The sequence below is a fragment of the Bacillus rossius genome (genome assembly GCF_032445375.1).
Source record: "Bacillus rossius redtenbacheri isolate Brsri chromosome 4 unlocalized genomic scaffold, Brsri_v3 Brsri_v3_scf4_2, whole genome shotgun sequence".
Classification (NCBI taxonomy): Eukaryota; Metazoa; Arthropoda; class Insecta; order Phasmatodea; family Bacillidae; genus Bacillus; species Bacillus rossius.
In genome coordinates, this window is record NW_026962011.1 from 6,945,106 (window position 1) to 6,966,571 (window position 21,466).

At 44.5% G+C, this 21,466-nt stretch overlaps 1 protein-coding gene across 1 annotated transcript in view; it reads left to right on the forward strand.

The window, feature by feature from the left end:
- Nucleotides 1–9,301: 9,301 nt before the first annotated feature.
- Nucleotides 9,302–21,466, forward strand: part of LOC134542282 (leucine-rich repeat-containing protein 49) — a 34,347-nt gene continuing 22,182 nt past the window's right edge. The window contains exons 1-3 of the mRNA XM_063386426.1: nt 9,302–9,366; nt 10,076–10,225; nt 14,278–14,487. Of these exons, the coding sequence (XP_063242496.1) occupies nt 9,356–9,366; nt 10,076–10,225; nt 14,278–14,487 (371 nt within the window). The 5' untranslated portion in view covers nt 9,302–9,355. The remainder of the gene's footprint in view (nt 9,367–10,075; nt 10,226–14,277; nt 14,488–21,466) is intronic.

Sequence of the window (21,466 nt, forward strand, 5' to 3'; positions counted from 1 at the left end):
GAAATGCATCGGAACTCTGAAGGAAGACATCAGGGACCTTCAGCTGGGGCTACTGTAGGTGTGGCAGTAATAGCCTCGAGCGGCGCGACCTTCAACTGTCTCGGGGACTTTGGGTGGCGAGGTTGGTTCCCTCCCCCCACCCTGGCTTGAAAGGTACACTGCTGTTGACCTGAAGAAGGAGGATGAAGATGGTGCAACGTCAGGCTGCCTTTCGCTCCGTGCGCTCGCAGTTCGAGCCGGTTTACTGGCTCGTCTGCCCACTTCTGTTTTAACTGTAGCTGCCTGGGCAGCTGGGCTGGGCTGATGAGTGAAGTCGCCCGCCCCTGGGGGCGCATGCGCCCCTGGTTAATAATAACCCAGGAGTTCCCAACATTTAAATGCGGGCCACAAGGCCCAAGCACCCAACTCCAGCATGGTTGATTTTTCAGCTCCTCCAACTCTTATTACCTGGACCTTCTTCCCTCTTGTCCAGTAGTTACCTGCTTGCATAATGCATGATATTTGATCCCCGCTTGACCTGGCCCAGGGTTTTCCCTGTGTCTATGCAGGTTTTACCTGGGTCACATTAGCTAGCTTTTAAGCTAGGCGACCAATGTGGCTTCAGTCATGGCGCCAATTGCAGCCATGGCTGGCCAGTGAACCCCAATAAGCACACAATGCACGCGCCCTTGTCCTGCATGGTTAAAAACCTTCATGGTAGAGTGTATAGGCTTCGGCCTGAGACACACTTAGGTCCTCCCCTAACCTGGACCCTCCATTACACACTTATAATTAACTTAAGCTAGAAAAAAAATTGACCAGACAGAGAGTTCTTACCCTTGAGCAATCTGGGTAGTAAATACTTCAAGTGGTAACTGAGCTCTACATTTACTTTTATTTAATTCCCTGTTCCTTTTCTCTCTCTCTCTCTCTCTCTCTCTCTCTCTCTCACTCTCTCTCCTTCCCTCGTCGCTGGAGCGGCCTTTCAAGGATTTCGCTCTAGACTCCCTCCTCTTCCTGGAGTGGCCCTCTGGGGATTATGCTCTAGACTCCCTCCTCTCCCTGGAGCGGCCCTCTGGGGATTATGCTCTAGACTCACTCCTCTCCCTGGAGCGGCCCCTCGGGGATTACGCTTTGGTCTCCCTCCTCTCCCTGGAGCGGCCCCTCGGGGATTACGCTCTAGGCTCCTTCTGACTCACCTTCCCTCCTTTTTTTGCCAAAATCCTCGGCCGCCCCCCACCTCTGCCCGACTCGCCGCTCGACTACGGGAGCTCTTCGGCGACACCTGAGCTCACCACCTCCATCGCCATCGGTCTCTGCCCAGGGACATGTCAAAGGCTTGAACAAAAATCCGCCAGAGTGTACACGACCCCTACCACTGCTGGCGTAAACATGCCATTCAGTTTGAAAAGTTCAATTGGAATTCATATTACCAAGGGGCCTAGTGGTCAGTTCTCAGTGGTCAAACGTGAAGGGAAACTTAATGTAATATTTTTTAAACATACCCTATTTGTACAGTAGTCCCTCCATGACAGTATTTCTGGGACCACCCCTGCTCCCCAGTGTTCCTTATCACACAGACTGTCATGGTCGTCACCACCCTACCAAATTATGTACGATATTTTAAATGCCCAAAATAAAAATAAAGTCTAAATAAAGTATAAATAAAGTATATTTAATTTATCAGTGAAACAAATCTTTTGTATTTCTCTCATATTTATTTATTGCATAGGTAATTATTCAATGTTTGCTGGCCCTTTGCATCACTGATTTATTCAGTCTCTCACAAATAACAAAACACACATCGCATTTTGGTTTGTAATCACCAAATGCAGTAAGTGTTTCGATAGAGCATGGTGAATACCACACAAGTCTCCAGGAATGTTCTGAATCAGCCCACTGGTCCTGGAATGGGTGCCCTTTAATGGAAAGCAATGGCAAACCATCGCACAATTAACCTTCTATGAAAATCCCAGGTAAATGACGCTGCCCCACCCCTGCGACATTACTTGGGTAATCATGCTCGGACACGAGCATAAAGAAATAATCATCAATGCATTCATATTTGCAAATGTTCCTTATTATATGATCCACTACAGGAAACATTTCCAGCAATCAACATTCAATCATTTTGGAGCATTCAATATACTGCTAGACGTCTGAAATATCAGCTATCCCAGCCGAGAAGTTTACGATAACCAGCCAGGCCAGTCACAGGTCAGATGACAGCAACAAAACAAACCTAATTCTCTAAACAAATGAACAAGTTATAACTTTTGATAAATGTATTATCCCGTGCTCAGAACTCAATGAACGAATCTTTTGAACGAATCATTACACAGAATTGATAAAAATGAATCGAATTAAGATTCGCCCATCACTAATCAGCTTAAAAGTTTTCCCCATTGACGCCACTCCCGCTGCCTGTCTTTAGCTTTTAAATTTATTATTAATAATGTGAAATATCTCAGGGTTTTTAACGGGGGTTCGGCCTCGTGGCTGCAGGCAGGAGTGCGTCTCGGAGTTTGGAAATTACGTTCAGAAATTACCCGGGCTGTTTAGGCCACCCAGGACGCCTTGAAAATAATTAATGAACAGATTATCAGAACACTGCACTTTATTCAACGTCGATACACTGGATGGTCCTTTTACTGGCCGCGTCCGTTGTCGTACCGCTGTGACACACGTAAACGCCGGCGAATAATATGCGCGACCAGGATAGATTGCAAAGTGGATCGACGGGTTGAAGCTGTGGCTACGTGTCTCTGAGTAAGATTTGACATACAGTCACGGAGTTGCGGATGCAACAAATTATACAGCAAAGTTAACGAATAGCGGAGTCCCTGTGATTAGGGTGGTTTGCAGTCTAGCCTGCGACAAAACTAAAGACTCGAAAAGTTATGCAATCACGTCAGTGAGCGACGTACGCGTAAAGTCTCAATGCGTGGCAAGATAGTCACTTAAAACACACGTTACCAATTACACTAAAGCATGAAGAAAGTTACAATATGAAAGTTATTCAATCTTTCACAAGATTCTCGATGATAACAATTAATTGGCTACTGGAGCCTAAAACTGCGTGCCAATATTACGCGGTCCTTAAACTGGACATGGCCTTACGTATTACGTTAAAACAAAATCCCTAACGGGAATTAAATATTAAGTTAAGTGTCGCACGAAGTATCGTGCGACTTAAGTGGGGTCGGCGCCGAGCTAAATGAAGGTTTGTAGAAACTTCCACTATTGCTGAAATGTTGAAGAGAAAACTAGAAGTGCTGGCCCGACGTTCGCGGAGCGTCCGACCCCTGGGAGCCCGAGTTCAAGACTGAGCGCGAGACCGCCCGGCGGCCTCGTGCCTAAACGCGTGGAACGCGGGAAAACCGACCCGACCAGTTTTGGACTTAGAAACAAATTACACAACATATGCTTATAAGACAATTAGACATAATTACCCTTACATGAACCCTTCTTTTAAATTGTTATTAATTTGTTTGTTTTAATTACAAAATAATCAAGTGTTTAATTAGGCGCATTGCCACACCCGGCCGGGCGCTGTCGTCGTCGCGGCGTTCGTTGCGGTGCACTTTCTTACACTTTGTGAAGATCGCGCTCGGGCGTGTTCGTCGCACTTCGGAGCCAGTGTTGCTGTGGCATAACGACCTTTGCGGACCAGAGGGAGCACCGGCGGTTGGCGTCACCATAGATTTACCATTCTTTTGAACAATAACATTTCCCTAAATGTGATGTATTAGTAACCATATAGGTCTGTCATAGTATTGAAATGCATTAAAATTGAAATTGATTTTAAACAAATTGTGTGTGTATGGTTATGTATGTATGCATATATATGTGTATATATGCATACATACTTACATGCATACACATACCCAGATATATATATTGACGCCGTCCCCACTACCTCCGATTATTTAGACGTGATTTTGTTAGGTTCGTGTTCTCAGGGAAGGTTCGGCCTTGTGGCTAGAGGTAGGGGTCAACGCAGTAGGGCCCCCCGAGCTGTTGAGGCCACTCGGGACGCCTGAATAATAACACAAAACTTCTTCAGATAGTTGGTGAATTTAATACAGCACAGCCCAATACATGGTGCTGCCCGTTCTGGCCGTAACGGTTTGCCCGACGCGACTAGTCACACGCGCAGCTCACTTCCTTAGTGGCGGCTCACGATTCTTATGCGCGTGAGGGGCAGACTCGTATACGTGACGCGAAAGTTACAAAAGACACTCTGACATGGCACACGATATTTTGAAGCACAATACACTACACTAATACCTAGCTCTGGATAAACTGGGCTAGCAACACGTAGGCCCGTGTCTCCGGCGACTCTACGTGGTGTCTAGGTGTGTCCCAGGGACTGAATCGTTATTAAGTTTGGTGGCGCACTGCCGTACGACGGTGATACATAAGCCCTGACATGACGAATTACACTTAGGCGAACAACTATTCCACTAACATATTACACTTGATAAACTGGGCTAGCAGCACGTAGGCCCGTGTCTCCGGCGACTCTACGTGGTGTCTAGGTGTGTCCCAGGGACTGAATCGTTATTAAGTTTGATGGCACGTGTCGCCTGCTGGCTGCCCCGTGCGGGCCAAAACTAAGTAGCCTGTAGGCTAGGTTGGGCGTGAAGCGCCGACGTAAAACCACATACTCTCCCCACAGTACTTACGTATGACGTGGAACACTCATCTCGGAGCACTGATTGAATTAAGTTAAGTACCTCATGGTAAATTTAGGCCGACCGCGGAACTGTACAAAAGGTTGAAAAGAAATTACACTATGGAAAACTACATGTCGGTGAATGCAAAGGTTGAAGGTTCCGCGTTGCGCGCAGGCTGCCGGCCTGGTTGAGCTCTCGAAGGACACTGGCGGTGTCGCCGCGCACGACCCCCCTCCCCCGCCAGCCCTCCCGCGGAAACGTGTGAATTTCGCGGGAAACTGAACCGGCCAGGTTCGGGACAAATCGCACGGTGAAACATGGTTTTGCAAAGACTGAATTATTAATTAATGAAAAATAATGTTTAATAAAATCCTGTGGAAAAACATAATTATAACAATTTGTTGTAGTGCGGCGGAAGGATATGCCACACCCGGCCGGATCCTTCCGCCGGCGCAGCACTCGTTGCACGGCGATCGCCTCGACGCACGCACTACACTTAGCTGCGCGCATGGGCGCGTTCGGTGCACACGCTTCTAGGAGACGTTGATGAGGCATAGCGGTCTATGCGACATAGAGGAGCATTGGCGGTCGGCGTCAAATGCCCCCCCTTCTCTGAGACCGCTATGTGCATCAACGCCTCACTACACACACATACACACTTAAAGATACGCCGGCACACTGACCTGGTACACCCGGGGCGGCGTCGGGTACCTGTGGGTCAGCGTCATCGGCGGCCGAGGTGGGCGGCGGCGGCGTCGCGGCGCCTTCAGCGGCAGGCGGCGGCGCTCCCATGGCGGCGCACGTGGCAGGCGGCGGCGGCGCGGCGCCTTCAGCGGCAGGCGGCGGCGCGGCGCCTTCAGCGGCAGGCGGCGGCGCTCCCATGGCGGCGCACGTGGCAGGCGGCGGCGGCGCGGCGCCTTCAGCGGCAGGCGGCGGCGCTCCCATGGCGGCGCACGTGGCAGGCGGCGGCGTCGCGGCGCCTTCAGCGGCAGGCGGCGGCGCTCCCATGGCGGCGCACGTGGCAGGCGACGACGGCGCGGCACCTTCAGCGGCGCGCATGACGTGCGGAGGCGGCGCGGTGCTTTCAGCGGCGGGCATGGCATGCGCCGGTGGCGCGCCCACAGTGGCGTGCGTGGCGACAGCACGCCCTCGGTGACGTGCGCGGCGGGCGGAGACACGCCCACTTTGACGTGCACGGCGGGCGGAAGTGACACGCCCCCTGTGACGTGCGCGGTGGGCGGAGGTGACACGCCCACTTTGACGTGCGCGGCGGGCGGAGGTGACATGCCCCCAGTGCATTGTGGTATGTCGTCGGCAACCTGGTTGTCTCCCGGACTGGGTCGCGATGTGGCCGCTTTGAGACGTGCGGCCGTGCCATTCACTCTCCCAGTGGCTGGAGGCGGCGTCGTCGGTGGTGCTGGAGGTGGCGTGGTGGATCCGCAGTGACGCTGCGTGTGATCGGCGACCTGGCTGCCTGCCAGGCTGCATCTCCCTGTGGCTGTGTCTGTGTGCACGGCCGCGCCTGTCGCTTTCTCAGCGGCTGGGGGCGGCGTCGGTGGTGCTGGAGGTGGCGTGGTGGATCCGCAGTGACGCTGCGTGTGATCGGCGACCTGGCTGCCTGCCAGGCTGCATCTCCCTGTGGCTGTGTCTGTGTGCACGGCCGCGCCTGTCGCTTTCTCAGCGGCTGAGGGCGGCGTGGGTGGTGCTGGAGGTGGCGTGGTGGATCCGCAGTGACGCTGCGTGTGATCGGCGACCTGGCTGCCTGCCAGGCTGCATCTCCCTGTGGCTGTGTCTGTGTGCACGGCCGCGCCTGTCGCTTCCTCAGCGGCTGGGGGCGGCGTCGGTGGTGCTGGAGGTGGCGTGGTGGATCCGCAGTGACGCTGCGTGTGATCGGCGACCTGGCTGCCTGCCAGGCTGCATCTCCCTGTGGCTGTGTCGGTGTGCACGGCCGCGCCTGTCGCTTTCTCAGCGGCTGAGGGCGGCGTCGGTGGTGCTGGAGGTGGTGTGTTTGAGTCGGCCTGACGTGTCCACCCGGTCTCCGCGTGCCAATCGTACCACAGTGGTTGGACGGGTGTGACGTCTTCCATCTGCGGTGAGGTCGTCACCACCCCATATGGCGGGGGCGGCGTCGGAGGTGCTAGAGGTGGCGTGGTTGAGTCGGCCTGTCGTGTCCACCCGGTCTCCGCGTGCCAATCGTACCACAGTGGTTGGACGGTTGTGACGTCTTCCATCTGCGGTGAGGTCGTCACCACCCCATATGGCGGGGGCGGCGTCGGAGGCGGCGTCCTGTTGAGGACGGACGTCTGGGTTGTCAGTGACGCGGGCGGCATCATGGCTGTTACCGCGGCGTGGTGGTTGGCCGCGTGTGGCAGCGGCGATGCGGGCTGCGTTATGTGCTGTTGTAGCGGTGTCCGGATTACGTCCGGCCCCTCGGTGTCCGCTGCAGTGTCGTCCTCCTTCCATTCGTCCTGTTCTTCGTACTCCCAGTTGTCCCCTGGGCATGGGTAGCCCTCGCTTGCCCATGCCTCGTAGGCCTCCTGGAAGTCGTTCATTTCTAGTGACTCGTGGTGACTTGTGACGTTGCTCCACTATGCATGCTCGCCGCTTCGTCACGACTCATGTTCGTGCTCATGTTCGGCGCGTAGCAGCTGCGCAGCTACGCCACCTGATCCGTGTGCGAGGCGCGCGGACTTCCGCTCCCACAGCCGTTATCTCGCCTGGCGCGTAACTTGATGCGCGTCTGGCGTGTAACTTGACGCGCGCCTATATCCAGGTGCCCGCTCCTTTGGCTGTCTGCGCGTCGCGTCCGTTCCCGCGCGATTCCCGACTTCCTACGCGAGCCCTTACTGGTACACTAATTTGAAGTATAAAATTTGAAAAATTTGAGAAAAAATTTGAAAAATTTGAAACAAAATTTGGAAATTAATTTTTAGAAAATGAAAGCCCCACGTTGGGCGCCAATTTGACGCCGTCCCCGCTACCTCTGATTATTTAGACGTGATTTTGTTAGGTTCGTGTTCTCAGGGAAGGTTCGGCCTTGTGGCTAGAGGTAGGGGTCAACGCAGTAGGGCCCCCCGAGCTGTTGAGGCCACTCGGGACGCCTGAATAATAACACAAAACTTCTTCAGATAGTTGGTGAATTTAATACAGCACAGCCCAATACATGGTGCTGCCCGTTCTGGCCGTAACGGTTTGCCCGACGCGACTAGTCACACGCGCAGCTCACTTCCTCAGTGGCGGCTCACGATTCTTATGCGCGTGAGGGGCAGACTCGTATACGTGATGCGAAAGTTACAAAAGACACTCTGACATGGCACACAATATTTTGAAGCACAATACACTACACTAATACCTAGCTCTGGATAAACTGGGCTAGCAACACGTAGGCCCGTGTCTCCGGCGACTCTACGTGGTGTCTAGGTGTGTCCCAGGGACTGAATCGTTATTAAGTTTGGTGGCGCACTGCCGTACGACGGTGATACATAAGCCCTGACATGACGAATTACACTTAGGCGAACAACTATTCCACTAACATATTACACTTGATAAACTGGGCTAGCAGCACGTAGGCCCGTGTCTCCGGCGACTCTACGTGGTGTCTAGGTGTGTCCCAGGGACTGAATCGTTATTAAGTTTGATGGCACGTGTCGCCTGCTGGCTGCCCCGTGCGGGCCAAAACTAAGTAGCCTGTAGGCTAGGTTGGGCGTGAAGCACCGACGTAAAACCACATACTCTCCCCACAGTACTTACGTATGACGTGGAACACTCATCTCGGAGCACTGATTGAATTAAGTTAAGTACCTCATGGTAAATTTAGGCCAACCGCGGAACTGTACAAAAGGTTGAAAAGAAATTACACTATGGAAAACTACATGTCGGTGAATGCAAAGGTTGAAGGTTCCGCGTTGCGCGCAGGCTGCCGGCCTGGTTGAGCTCTCGAAGGACACTGGCGGTGTCGCCGCGCACGACCCCCCTCCCCCGCCAGCCCTCCCGCGGAAACGTGTGAATTTCGCGGGAAACTGAACCGGCCAGGTTCGGGACAAATCGCACGGTGAAACATGGTTTTGCAAAGACTGAATTATTAATTAATGAAAAATAATGTTTAATAAAATCCTGTGGAAAAACATAATTGTAACAATTTGTTGTAGTGCGGCGGAAGGATATGCCACACCCGGCCGGATCCTTCCGCCGGCGCAGCACTCGTTGCACGGCGATCGCCTCGACGCACGCACTACACTTAGCTGCGCGCACGGGCGCGTTCGGTGCACACGCTTCTAGGAGACGTTGATGAGGCATAGCGGTCTATGCGACATAGAGGAGCATTGGCGGTCGGCGTCAATATATATATATATATATATATATATATATATATATATATATACACACACACACATATATATATATATATATATATATATATATATATATATATATATATATATATATATATATATACATATAGTTTGCAAAGTCGTATCGAACATTTCTTATTTGGTGTTTGGCGAGTAGTTTATAGTTTCTATCTATCTGTCTATGATATAATTGGTTACCATGGAAACGTTGTTAATGTCGGGGATTTTACTTTTACTGTAATCCAAATTGTTTATTTAACATAGAGTAAACTTAGATTTCTTTTGCAGAATATTGTAATAGGAAAAGCAGTTTTGATTTTTTAATTTTATTATTGTTACAAAACCATGAATTGTCGGTAAGAATATTGTATAAAAAAAACTAAAATAAAAATAACTTTTATTAATTGTGAATTTTAGTATCATCAAACAGTTAAGCTTCGATATTTAACCAATACTTCTAAAAGTAAAAATGACCAATTTCATCCACATGTATGTTGCACTATGAATTGTGACTCTCCTTAATTTTTAAGTTTTAATAAAAAAAAAACAGTGTACTCAAAACTACATATATACAGGTACCTACAAATACAAAAAGCATTAAGAATATTTATGTATTTGTTTTATTCATGTTGGTTCAATTAGTCAACACACAATATACTCAAGTAAACACATACAGAGCCAGTTGTTTCTCTAAATAAATGGTGTATAGGGCCTAAACGTAGATGCATTCATCATTTGTCTATGTCGCTGCTTTAATAAAATAAACAGCAGTTTATAACATACATACATACATATTTCAGTGAAAGACAACATTTTATAGCTTTCAAAAAACATACTCCAAACCAATTTTGCATCGCAGTGCACTTAAAACAAGATAATGGTGTAAATCCCCCCCCCCCCATTTTTTTTTTTTGGATATTCAATGTAAAACTAGATTTACAGTAGTCTCTTGAGAGTATCAGGCCTACTTAAGTACTGTAACTTTACTGTTTAGTTATTTTTAAAGTTAGTTTGTACCATATTCAGATTTTAAATGTTTGTTCAATTGTGCCTCTTTGACCATAGTTCGAAAAGTCGTGTCTGCAACATGATGAGCGACGTCGTTGAAGTTGCGCCCACTGAGGTGGTGCTGCAGACCACTCACGAGGGAAGGATTCAGGCTGTGAGGACTCGTAAGGACAAAGACAAGAACCCGGACAGAATGAGCTTGGACAGGTGAGCAGGTCCACCGGAGGGTCTCTCCGGTTTTGGGGGGCCGACAGCAGCTGTCCGTAATGGGAGGCCGGCATCTCAACTGCTGTGCATACTTAGTTCTCTTTTCCATTGTATGTTCTTCATTAGGCCTACTTACTCCCTGCTACATACAATTGCATTGTTATGGGAAAGTGAAACCGACCACCTTAGGCTAAAGCCTTTTTGGCCAAACACTATCCCCAGCAAGATGTTGAATTTTGCAGATTTGATTTATGGTGCAGTGTTAGCTCTGTTTTGTTTTCTCTCAACTTAGAGATATGTTCTGTTGAACTCCAAATCAAAGCACCAATCTGATCAGATTTGAAAGGCAAGATAAGTCACAGGCAAGGCCGTCAAATGAAACTTAGGGTCTGGAGGAAAACAATTTTGTTGGACTTCCTCTACATTACTAAGTGTAAAACTTTTCAAACTCCTCAATATCTCAAAATTCTTAAGACTAAATGATACCACGGCCAACACTGTAACAGGGTGACCACCTGACCAGGGAAAATCGGGAAACCTTGAATTGTCAAGTGCGAGCACCTACGGAACTCTAAAACGTAAAAGATGAATCTGACATAGGCATACCCAGGATTTTTTTCAGCGGGTTTAGGTTTAGATTTTTAAGAAAAACTTCATAGATGGCAGAAATGAATTAGCATTACTTATTACTTAAAAATTAATAATTATGTTAACCGGGAAATTGGGGAAAATGTGTGATATTTTAGTTGCTGACCTAGCTGAATTAAAAAAAAAATTAAGCTAGAATAAAACCTAACTTTAGTAGAAAAATCTGAATCTTTGATTTTTTAAAAATTAATTTATGTATTTCTTAAGTAAATAAATAGAATATAGCTGCGAATTTCATTTTTCAAAACTGGGCTATTATAGGTTTGTACACATTTTTTCTTTAAATTCACTTAATTAAGTTTTCACTACAATATTTAAATACCTACAAAACACTAATAAAATAAAATAAAAATACATAAAAAAAAGTATTATTATTACTATTGTTGCCAAAATAATTAATTAACCTAATGGACCTAAGTAAGCAGTTTACAAACTTATTTCTAATAAATTGTCATTGGCAAGACAATAGAATTGATATATCATTTGATTGTAAGGGTTTCAACAACTAACAGTTGAAGTGCAGTAAAACAGAATTCAAAAAACGTGAACCTAATCTCTCTTTCATGCATCATGATTTAGAATGAATTTTTAGCAGAGGTGAGCCAAAGATAGATTCTGGATTGTAGGTACTGTAATGTAAATATATATTAACATGTTAAATATATATTTTTGAATATTTACTTATGATCACAGGGCCAAAATTCTAACTTGTCTCTCGTAGAAGTTAAAAAATGTGTACACTCGACTTAACAACCTAACGATGACTGATATACAGAATATAAACACCTATGCATGGAGCTGAGACCACTGAGCTACTGACTCAAACACAAATTCACACTGTGACATTGGTGGGAAACTCAATTTACATTTTTTCATTGTTTGTAACAGTGTTTTAAAATTACACATCTCACAATAATAAAATGTTCTTCTCCGTGTTATACTTTCAATATTGAAGTGAACGTATTTGACTTCATATAAAAAAAAAAAACTTTTTTTTCCCCATTTTTTAACAATTTTATGGAGTTTTGTACGAAATTAAGTCACAGTGTTGCAATCATTACTGATAACCAATGCTCAATTCTGATAAGCAAACCTAAAAAATAATTGAAGTTTAGTTGTGCTGGTAAGTCCATAGACCAATCACCACCATTCGAGAATTGAGACTTACTAATCACGAACTAACCACTTCGATTCGACTTTGTTTAGGTTTACTTACAGTTTGGGATGTTCGGTGACGTTACCTTGCTCGTTGCTCGGTGCGAAACTTCAGACAATGAACTTCAAATGATATGAGCATTAAAAATTTTCTTGACTTTTTTTTTGGTGGTAGGGGGGAGGATAGTTTGAATCCCCAAAACACCCCCCCGGGTATGCCTATGGAATCTGAGCAAACGGTTACATCCACCAACGATTAATAAACTTCTTTTTAAAATTTGATCCTTAATGCTCATTTCATATGCATACATTACCTTCCTAGTGTCATCAGAAAGAAATATCCTTCGATAACGAACATTGTACCAAATCACCTGCCAAACTTTAAAATCACAGTGTTTTTTTTTTGTTTACCATATTATAGTGAGTAAGGTATTAAAAACTTATCCATTAGAGGCTATTTACCTTAAGGAATAGAATGTACAAATTTTATCTAGTTTGGTTGTTTAGTTTCTTTACAATGCAGAGTTTATTTTATTGTGGCGTACTGCTGCGCTGGCCGGGCAACTTCCAGCCCGTTAACCCACCTCCTCGTAACTTCAGACACCTTCTTCCAATGCATTCACAGTGAGTGGGAAAGGCTTACCTTATATACTCTAACAACCTTGGGTATAGTAAACAGAAGCCACAACTGAAACTAACACTGTGAAAGACCGGAGGATATCATTTGCAGAATAAAAAAAAAAAGAGTGGAACATGAAAGAAATTGGACTAGCAGATGGTGCTATATTACTTTTTCTTCCTTTTTTTTTTTTACGCAATCCGTAACTATTCTAATACAGCACAAAATATAAAGAACATAATCTATGTCTATTTATGAAAATTTTACCATTACAGTTTTCAGATATGTTTGTTCTACAGCAAGTATTTGGCCCTCCCTTTCAATGGCCCTGGTCAGAGGCAATGAAAGGAAGTTGGTTACGATTACAAGTAGGCCTAGCCAGAAAAAAATAGAACATTTGGTTTATTTGAAGCGGTCTATTGATTTTTTTAAAAAATTTGTTGGTCTTTATTTATTTTATCATGTTTATGTGTTATCTTCAGTAGGTAATGATTTTGCATAAGTATTCATATAAATATTGTATATAAATAAGCAATACACTAGGTAATATTATTTATGGAAAACATTAAATATACTCAATATAGTTTTCAGGAATAACAATAAACAGGAGTAGGTATGTATTTTCTTGTTACTATGTTTGACCTAAAGAAAATGCAACCCAAATGTTTGAAACCACTAGCAATGGTTAAAAAAAATCTTTTCAATTTCTTCAAAACAATAATTTTTCAAAATCCTAGTGGAGAATCTTTGTGTACACCTTTTATTTAAAGAATATTTTTTTGTTGATCAGGAATATCAAGGCAGTTGTCAAATTGCAGAGTGAAAAGGATTAGTTCTTTTTAAAATTTATAGGAAAACAGCAAAGAAAAGCTAAAGAAATTTATGTGCATGCAAAATAAACAATTAAGGAAGTTGCTAGACCCTACCATCTTTTTTTTAAATATGAAACCATGGCTGGTAGGATGGATTTGATATTATATTTCATTGCTTGAAATGGTATATAACTTAGCTTATGGCACTTCTTGATTCCAATGGGAACATTCATGACGCCAGTAGTTTGTTCCGTAAAATAATCAGTTGTAGTCTCCTGGTCTGTAACAAAATATAAAAGCTCAGAAAGTTATTTTTTATTCTCTGTCATACAGGGCTGCCCACAGGGGGCTGTATGGGACAAATTGTGTAATGCCGGGGGGGGGGGATAAAAAATTAGATCAACATAAAATCTCAAAATATTTATCAGTTGACATTAATTGTACCTACAGTGTAATATTTTGATTAATATTTTATTGGTAGATTTGCATTAAAAAAAATTATATTCTAATTTTCGAAAGTTTTCTGTGGTAGGGATTGGACACACTCATATTAAAAATATTATGTAAGTAGTAGCTGAATTAGGAAAGGGGTGGATGAACAATTGTTGGTTTTAGGATTTACAGAAGAAATACTCCATCATCATCAGGGGGATGTTTACCCTGCTGTCATACAGTAAACTTGGTTGAACCATTCAGATTTGTATATTGTAGCAAAAAAATGTACAAATCCAACTTGTTGGGACTTGCTTCCCACAAACATGTTCTTGTAAACGTGTGGGGTGCAGATGGTCAGTGGGGGCGGGTGTTCTGTGGGACAGGCGAGGCCTGACCCAGCTGCCGGTGATCGTGGGCGAGCCCCGACTGCGCCTGCTGTCCCTCCAGCACAACCTGCTGTCCCGCCTGGACGGCCTGGGCGCGCTGGGGCTGTCCCGCCTCGTGTTCCTGGACCTGTACGACAACCAGCTGGAGCGGCTGTCCGGCGTGGACGCCCTCGAGAACCTCCGCATCCTGCTCGCGGGCAAGAACAGGTCGGTCACGCTCGCGGCATGTGTTCATTATTGAAATTTGGATTTAAAACAGAATTATTGGACAAAAAATTCAGAAATATTAAAAAAAAATATCTTAAATATTTTAATAAAATAATTTAAAAAAATCATTTACATAATTGAGTCTGGGGACCTCAGTTTAAACCCGGCGTATGCAAATTTAAATAAACCTTCCCCCATGATTTCCACGAACGGACTGACCCGCCACTCCTTTACTTGCACCAAGGGATTTAAGGACATACAAACCTCCTCTCACCCCCCCTCCCCTCCCCCCCCCAGCAGCTCCGTGTGACCTGGACAGACTTAGACAAACAAAATTAATCCTTGCACAATAATTACACACTGATCCAACGTACAAAAAAAAATTGTGAGAATTGGTGCACATGTTATAATTGTTGTGTATACAAAGATACGGGTACGTCACACCTGGAATCGACAGGTAATGTATGTATATAAAGGATATTTTCTGTATGTCAATGGCTTATTATATTTTATTTTCCAAACCCTCCAGTTTTGCTATCCTGGATTGGCTTTGATCTAAATGGATCTGACTCATTGTGGTTCTACTGCATAATGGAATTAGGCTTTGTAGTACAATATTATGGATGCAATGGTTGGCACCCATGGCAGACAGTCAGTATGGGGTGATGTAAGATGGTGTCTTATTGATGTATGTTGTGTATAGGTTATTATAAAATGAAAAAATAAAGGCTTTGACATATAATAGTGTGTACTGCTAATTTGTGCAGTTAGTGTTTTTTTTAAAGGGTATTTTCTGGAAAATAACACAGTACCTACAAAAATAATATGAATATTTTGTAGTTATTTTGCCATTGGTAAAAAATTATAATTAATATTTTAGTTAATTTTTTAAATATATATGTTGTATAATGATGGGTCAATCAAGTCCTCTAATCCTCAAATACTGTCAAATTTTTAGTATTAAAAAGATATAAATTAATGTAAAAAGGTTTGAAGAAGTAATATTCATAAATTCAAATACTAGCATCTGTGTACAGTAGAACCCTGTATAATGTTTTTCAAGGGAGCACAAGAAAAAAACATTATAAGCAGGAAAACGTTATAACATAAGCAGGAAATCTCAATTTAACACTTAACAATGTTCGAGCTTTGTACCAATGGACTCACCAAGCTATGTAAACAACTTTAATGTTAAAACCAATGATAGTATACTTGATACATGAATTTTCTGAAACAAGCCAACAATTTTTCAACTTTGTCTTGTTTCCTGGTTAAATTTTGTTTGTCATTAAAGATATACTACCACAGTTTTTGTAAAATTGTCTCACGATTCATGATGACAACATTAAGAGTGAGAACGTCTACTCCTTCGCTACCTGAAAATGTTTAATTTTGGGATTCCTACGTATGAATGAAAAAAAAAAATTATTTGTAAGCAATAGAAAACACATTTAGTTATGCCCTCGCTCAATGGTTGGCAACTTAAATATCGTAGGTCTATGTACGTGCATCCGAATAACCACTGGAATGGCAAGGAAGAGAAGAGTTGACTAAGGGTGCTGTTATATAGGAAATGTGGGGTAGTTAGGTTGGTAGGCCTGCAGTGTAAATAGAGGACAGTGTGTAGGGGAAAGTTGCATAAATCGCACTGGTGCGTAAATCGCACCACTGCTAGTTTAAAGAATCTGGATTACTCAAAGTGACATCTGGTGGCAGCTGTAGTACCTAGGAGCATAATCGATGTGTGCTCAGTAATATAGAACCCACCAGAAGTTTCAGTCGTCCATGGCAAGCAAAATAATTTTCTCGTGTGTTGTGGTATAAGATTCTGACGGAAGACAATAGTCTGTTTAGACATTACCAAGGTATGTTTATAGAATAATTTAATACTGTTCGGATTCCTTGCAATGTCAGTTATTCAGTTGTATTGTTACATTGTGAATATCTTATTTTAGTTGAGATTAGAACTGCTGTTTGTTGTAGCAGGGAAAGTTGCATAAATCGCACCACATAAACATGCCTTAAATCGCACCTGGTGCGATTTAGGACACTAAGAATAATTTTATGTTAATTCCACAATCGGGATGTTTGTTCATTTCAGATATAGGAATGTCTAAGCGTGAATACGGAAGATGGAGGGCAGAAGACATGGCACAAGCTGTAGAAGATTACAAGGAGGGTAAATTAGGTTTGAATGCATGTGCTAGACAGTACAATGTGCCAAAGTGCACACTTTTAAGACATGTCAGGGGTGAAGTTAAAAGAGGTGTAGGCCTATGTAATCGTACCCAACCGATAAATGGCCGACATACTGACCTCCCACCAGATGTTGAGACAGAATTAGAGCAACACATTTTGAAACTGGAAGAACATATGTTCGGGCTATGTATAACTGACGTTAGGAAACTTGCTTTTCAAATTGCAGAAAAATATTGCTTACCTCACCGTTTTAATAAGGGACAAGAAATGGCAGGTAAAAAATGGTTTCACCAGTTCATGAAGAGGCATCCACGTCTCAGTCTGCGACAGCCTGAGTGCACTTCAATGGCCCGAGTAAAGGGATTCAACAAAGAGAATGTGAATGGATTTTTTGATCTGTTGGAAAAGGTAGTAGACAGTAATGAAATTGATGCATTAAGAATGTTCAATGTTGATGAATCTGGATTTACCACCGTCCAAAAACGGGCAGGAAAAGTTATAGGTAGGAAGGGAAAACACCAGATTGGTGCTGTGTCTAGCGGTGAAAGAGGGGTGAATACCACTATTGTATGTTGCACAAGCGCCTCTGGAATATTTGTTCCACCGATGATCATTTTCAAAAGACAGCGCAACAGTCCATTGCTGCAAGCTGGTGCTCCTCCTGGAAGTCTAGTTGAAGTTTCTGAAAGTGGTTACATCAATTCAGAACTTATTCGTTAAGTGGCTGGAACATTTTGTCCAACACATTAAACCTTCTCTTGAGAACAAAGTTGTACTTGTGATGGATGGCCACAGCACACATTCAAAAAATCTTGAAGCGATAGAACTTGCTAGAAAGAGTGGTGTTATCATGCTACAGCTACCAGGACATACTACCCACCGTCTGCAACCCTTAGATGTTGCTATGTTCAAACCATTTGAAACCTATTATGAGCAGGCAGTGAACAAATGGCTTCGTAGCAATCCTGGGCAATGCATCACTCAATACCAAGTTTCAGCTTTACTAGGAGAAGCTTACAGCAAGGCATGCACAATATCTAATGCTGCTGCTGGGTTCAGAGCAACAGGGATATGGCCTGTAGACCGCAGTGTGTTTTCAGATAGTGATTTCATAGCATCTGAAAATATTAGTTGGAGACATACTATCACAATACCTGAAACAAAGCAAACAGCCAACATGTGTTCCACAAACGATGACTTTCACATGTTAACCTCTGGTGTCCCAACAACAGCAGGAAGCACAAGCTCTCCAGTTCACATGTCAACCTCTGGTGTCCCAAAAACAGCAGGAAGCTCGAGATCCCCAGTTCAGACGAGAGTGCCAATAGAAACTATATCGCCCATACCAACACCAACCTCTTCAACCTCACAAATTCAAAGGAAACGTGAGATCCAAAAATCTGTACTCCTTACCGAGAGTCAGCATAAAAATTATCTGATAACCAGCAGAGCAAAACGGGTAAAAGGACAGAACAGACAGAAAAAAGGGCAAAGAATGGAAAATCTACAATGACTGGTTCATCCCAACAAGTTGTAGTGGAAATAGTTAATACCAATGAATGGCTTTGCGCACTATGTGAAGAAGCAGTAGTGGAAGACATGGTGCAATGTGTGAAGTGTTTGAACTGGGCACATGAGTCATGTGCTGGATACGGTCCTGATTGTGTCGAGTATATATGTGATTTATGTATAAAATAAACTGCTTTTCCTCACAGTGTAATAAATCTACAATTTTTCAAGCTTATGCCAATACTAGCCAATGTATAACCTATTTAATAATTTCAATTAATTTTTTCATATTTTCAATGTTGCAATATTTTTTTACATAATTGTCAAAGTTTGTATTACATACAATTAGTATGGTGTTTAGAAATGTTTAAATAAAGTAGTCATAATTTTAGGCCTGTTAAGTGAGAGTGCGATTTAAGATCCGCCATGGTGCGATCTAGGACACTGGTTCCTAAATCGCACTTATTGTAGACTCTTGATTTTCTGCCAATAAAAGCTATATTATTGAAAACCTATGTTATGTGACATTCTTCAGTGTATCTCTACTAACTGCAATCACAAAAACTATATTCAGATATTCGAAAAGGTTAAAACGTTAAAAAGCAAACAACACATCTCCTTAAGGGGTGCGACTTATGCAACTTTCCCCTAATGATGGCGGCCAGCGGGTCGGTCGTTGGTACATGGTGATTGTATACGGAAGTGAGGAACTGCAATCAAAATATGTGTTGAGGGACATAACAGTGGCGATGAGAAAAATTATTCTTTCCCGGGTGTGCATGTGGGAAACGTAAACAAATACCGTGATGGCGATGTTTCCCGCTTTCGGTGAATTTGTTCCAGGGCATAACACGTGGCACACATATTCGGAATGATTGGAATATTACTTTGTGGTGAACAAAATAAAAGACAGTGATGAAAAACGGGCAATATTTTTCACCATTTGTGGGGCAGAGCTTTATAACCTTGTGACCTCATTAGTGGCCCCAAAGTCAACATCCGAGGTGGCATTTCCAGATATTTTGGCGGTACTCACGCAACACTGTGAACCCAAACCGAGTAAGATCGTGGAATCGTTCAAATTCCATAACAGGAACCAGCGCGAAGTTGAATCGGTGGTGGAATTCGTGGCGGACTTACGACGGCTCAGCATACACTGCAATTTTGCGGATTTGGATTGTATGTTGCGGGATCGGGTGGTGTGTGGTGCGCGGGACACAAAGGTGTAACACACACTTTTGACAAAAGACAACTTAACATTTAAGGAAGAGGTTGAGTTGGCCACAGCGGTTAAAGCCACAGGCCGCAATGTCCACGATCTACGGGTGCAGCAGGACGCAGATGCTGGGGCAGTGCTGAAAGTGGGACGCATCAGGTACGACAAAAAGGTGGTTAAGAACGACCAGAAGCGAAGTCAAGTCCAGGTGGACCAACAACTTGCAGCTGACAGGCGCGCGTGTTGGGGGTGCAATGGAGACCACAGCCCAACCCAATGCCGACACACCCAGACAGTGTGCAATTTTTGTGCCAAAAGAGGGCACCTGGAAAGGGCGTGTATCACCAAGAGGAGGAAAAGTAATACAGGAGTGAATGGGGGGTCCCGAGACCGAAAGAAGATGGACAGGCCTAGTAAGAGTGCCAGTGACACTGCCGGCACCTACAACCTTACAAACCAACCGGACAGTGACGAAGAGGATGGAGCAGTTTACAAGGTATTTCAGATGATGGCGAGCAATTGTACGAGTGAACCACCAATTGTTTTAGATGTGTGGCTGGATGGTCAGAGACTTCCTATGGAAATTGACACTGGCGCAAGTTTCTCGATCATCAGTTTTGAGACATACAAGAAACTGTGGCCTGATCGACCAGCCCTAACAGATGCAAACCTGGTCCTACACACTTGGTCGCAGGAAAAGTTGGGGGTTAGGGGGACTCGTAAAGTATTGGTACAGACAAAGACTAGTGAATGTAGACTACCAGTTTTGGTGGCGGAAGGGAAGGGGCCTAGTCTGGTGTGCAGGAATTGGTTAGAACCACTGGGTATAAAAGTAGCAGGCATTTACCAAATATCACATCAGGAAGTACCCCCTGCAGTGCAACACCATGTACGGGTGTTCGACAGTGTAGAGCTGGGCAAATACGTAGGGCCCCCAGTGACAATGGAGCTGGAACCTGGAGCAACGCCAATCTTCGGGAGGAGCCGGGGAGTACCATTCGCATTGCGGGACATGGTGAGTGCAGAGATTGACAGACTGGTTGATCAGGGTGTATATGAGCCAGTGGAATTTTCAGATTGGGCGACGCCTATTGTACCCATTCGGAAGGCGAATGGGATGGTCAGGCTTTTGGTGACTATAAAATTTCAGTGAATAAAGTATGCAGAGAAAATGTCTATCCATTACCAACCATTAATGAGGCTTTTGCAAGCTTGGAGGGAGGGACAGTTTTTACGAAGCTAGATTTAGCAGATGCATACCTGCAGGTGGCGGTGGATGATGCGACAGCTGCAATTTTAACAGTTAATACAATAAAAGGGTTGTTTCGGGTTAGGCGGTTACCTTTTGGAGTAAGCGGGTGCCCAGCGATCTTTCAGCGGCTTATGGAAACATTGCTAGCAGGTATTCCAGGTGTGGTGGTCATGTTGGATGACATTTTGGTCACTGGGAAGGACATAGAGGAACACTGGGACAGAGTTCAGGGAGTGTTGGCGAGAATAGACAAAGCAGCATTGCGACTCAAGAAGGCAAAGTGTGTATTTGCGGCAGAGTCTGTCATATTATTGGGGTACAGAATCGATCGGGTAGGAGTGCACCCTACAGATGCGAAAGTGGAAGCCATCCGTGAGGCACCAGTACCTACATGTAAGAAAGAACTGCAGGCATTTTTAGGCTTTCTGAATTTTTACGAAAGATTCCTGCCGAATAAGGCATCAGTCCTGGAGCCCTTACATCGTCTCTTGGACAAAGGAGCGAAGTGGGTATGGAGGTCGGAGCATACTGAGGCGTTGTGCAAAGCGAAGAACCTATTACAGTCTGATCAGGTGCTCACTCATTATGACTTAAATAAGCCTTTAACGCTGACATGTGATGCATCAGACTATGGAGTAGGTGCAGTGTTGGCGCACGTTACCGATGATGGCAAAGAAGTGCCCTTGGCCTTTGGATCGCGCACTCTGACCCGGCATGAGAGGAACTACTCCCAGCTCGATAAAGAGGCACTGGCTGTGATGTTTGGGGTGACCAAATTTCGACAGTATGTGACAGCCCGGCAT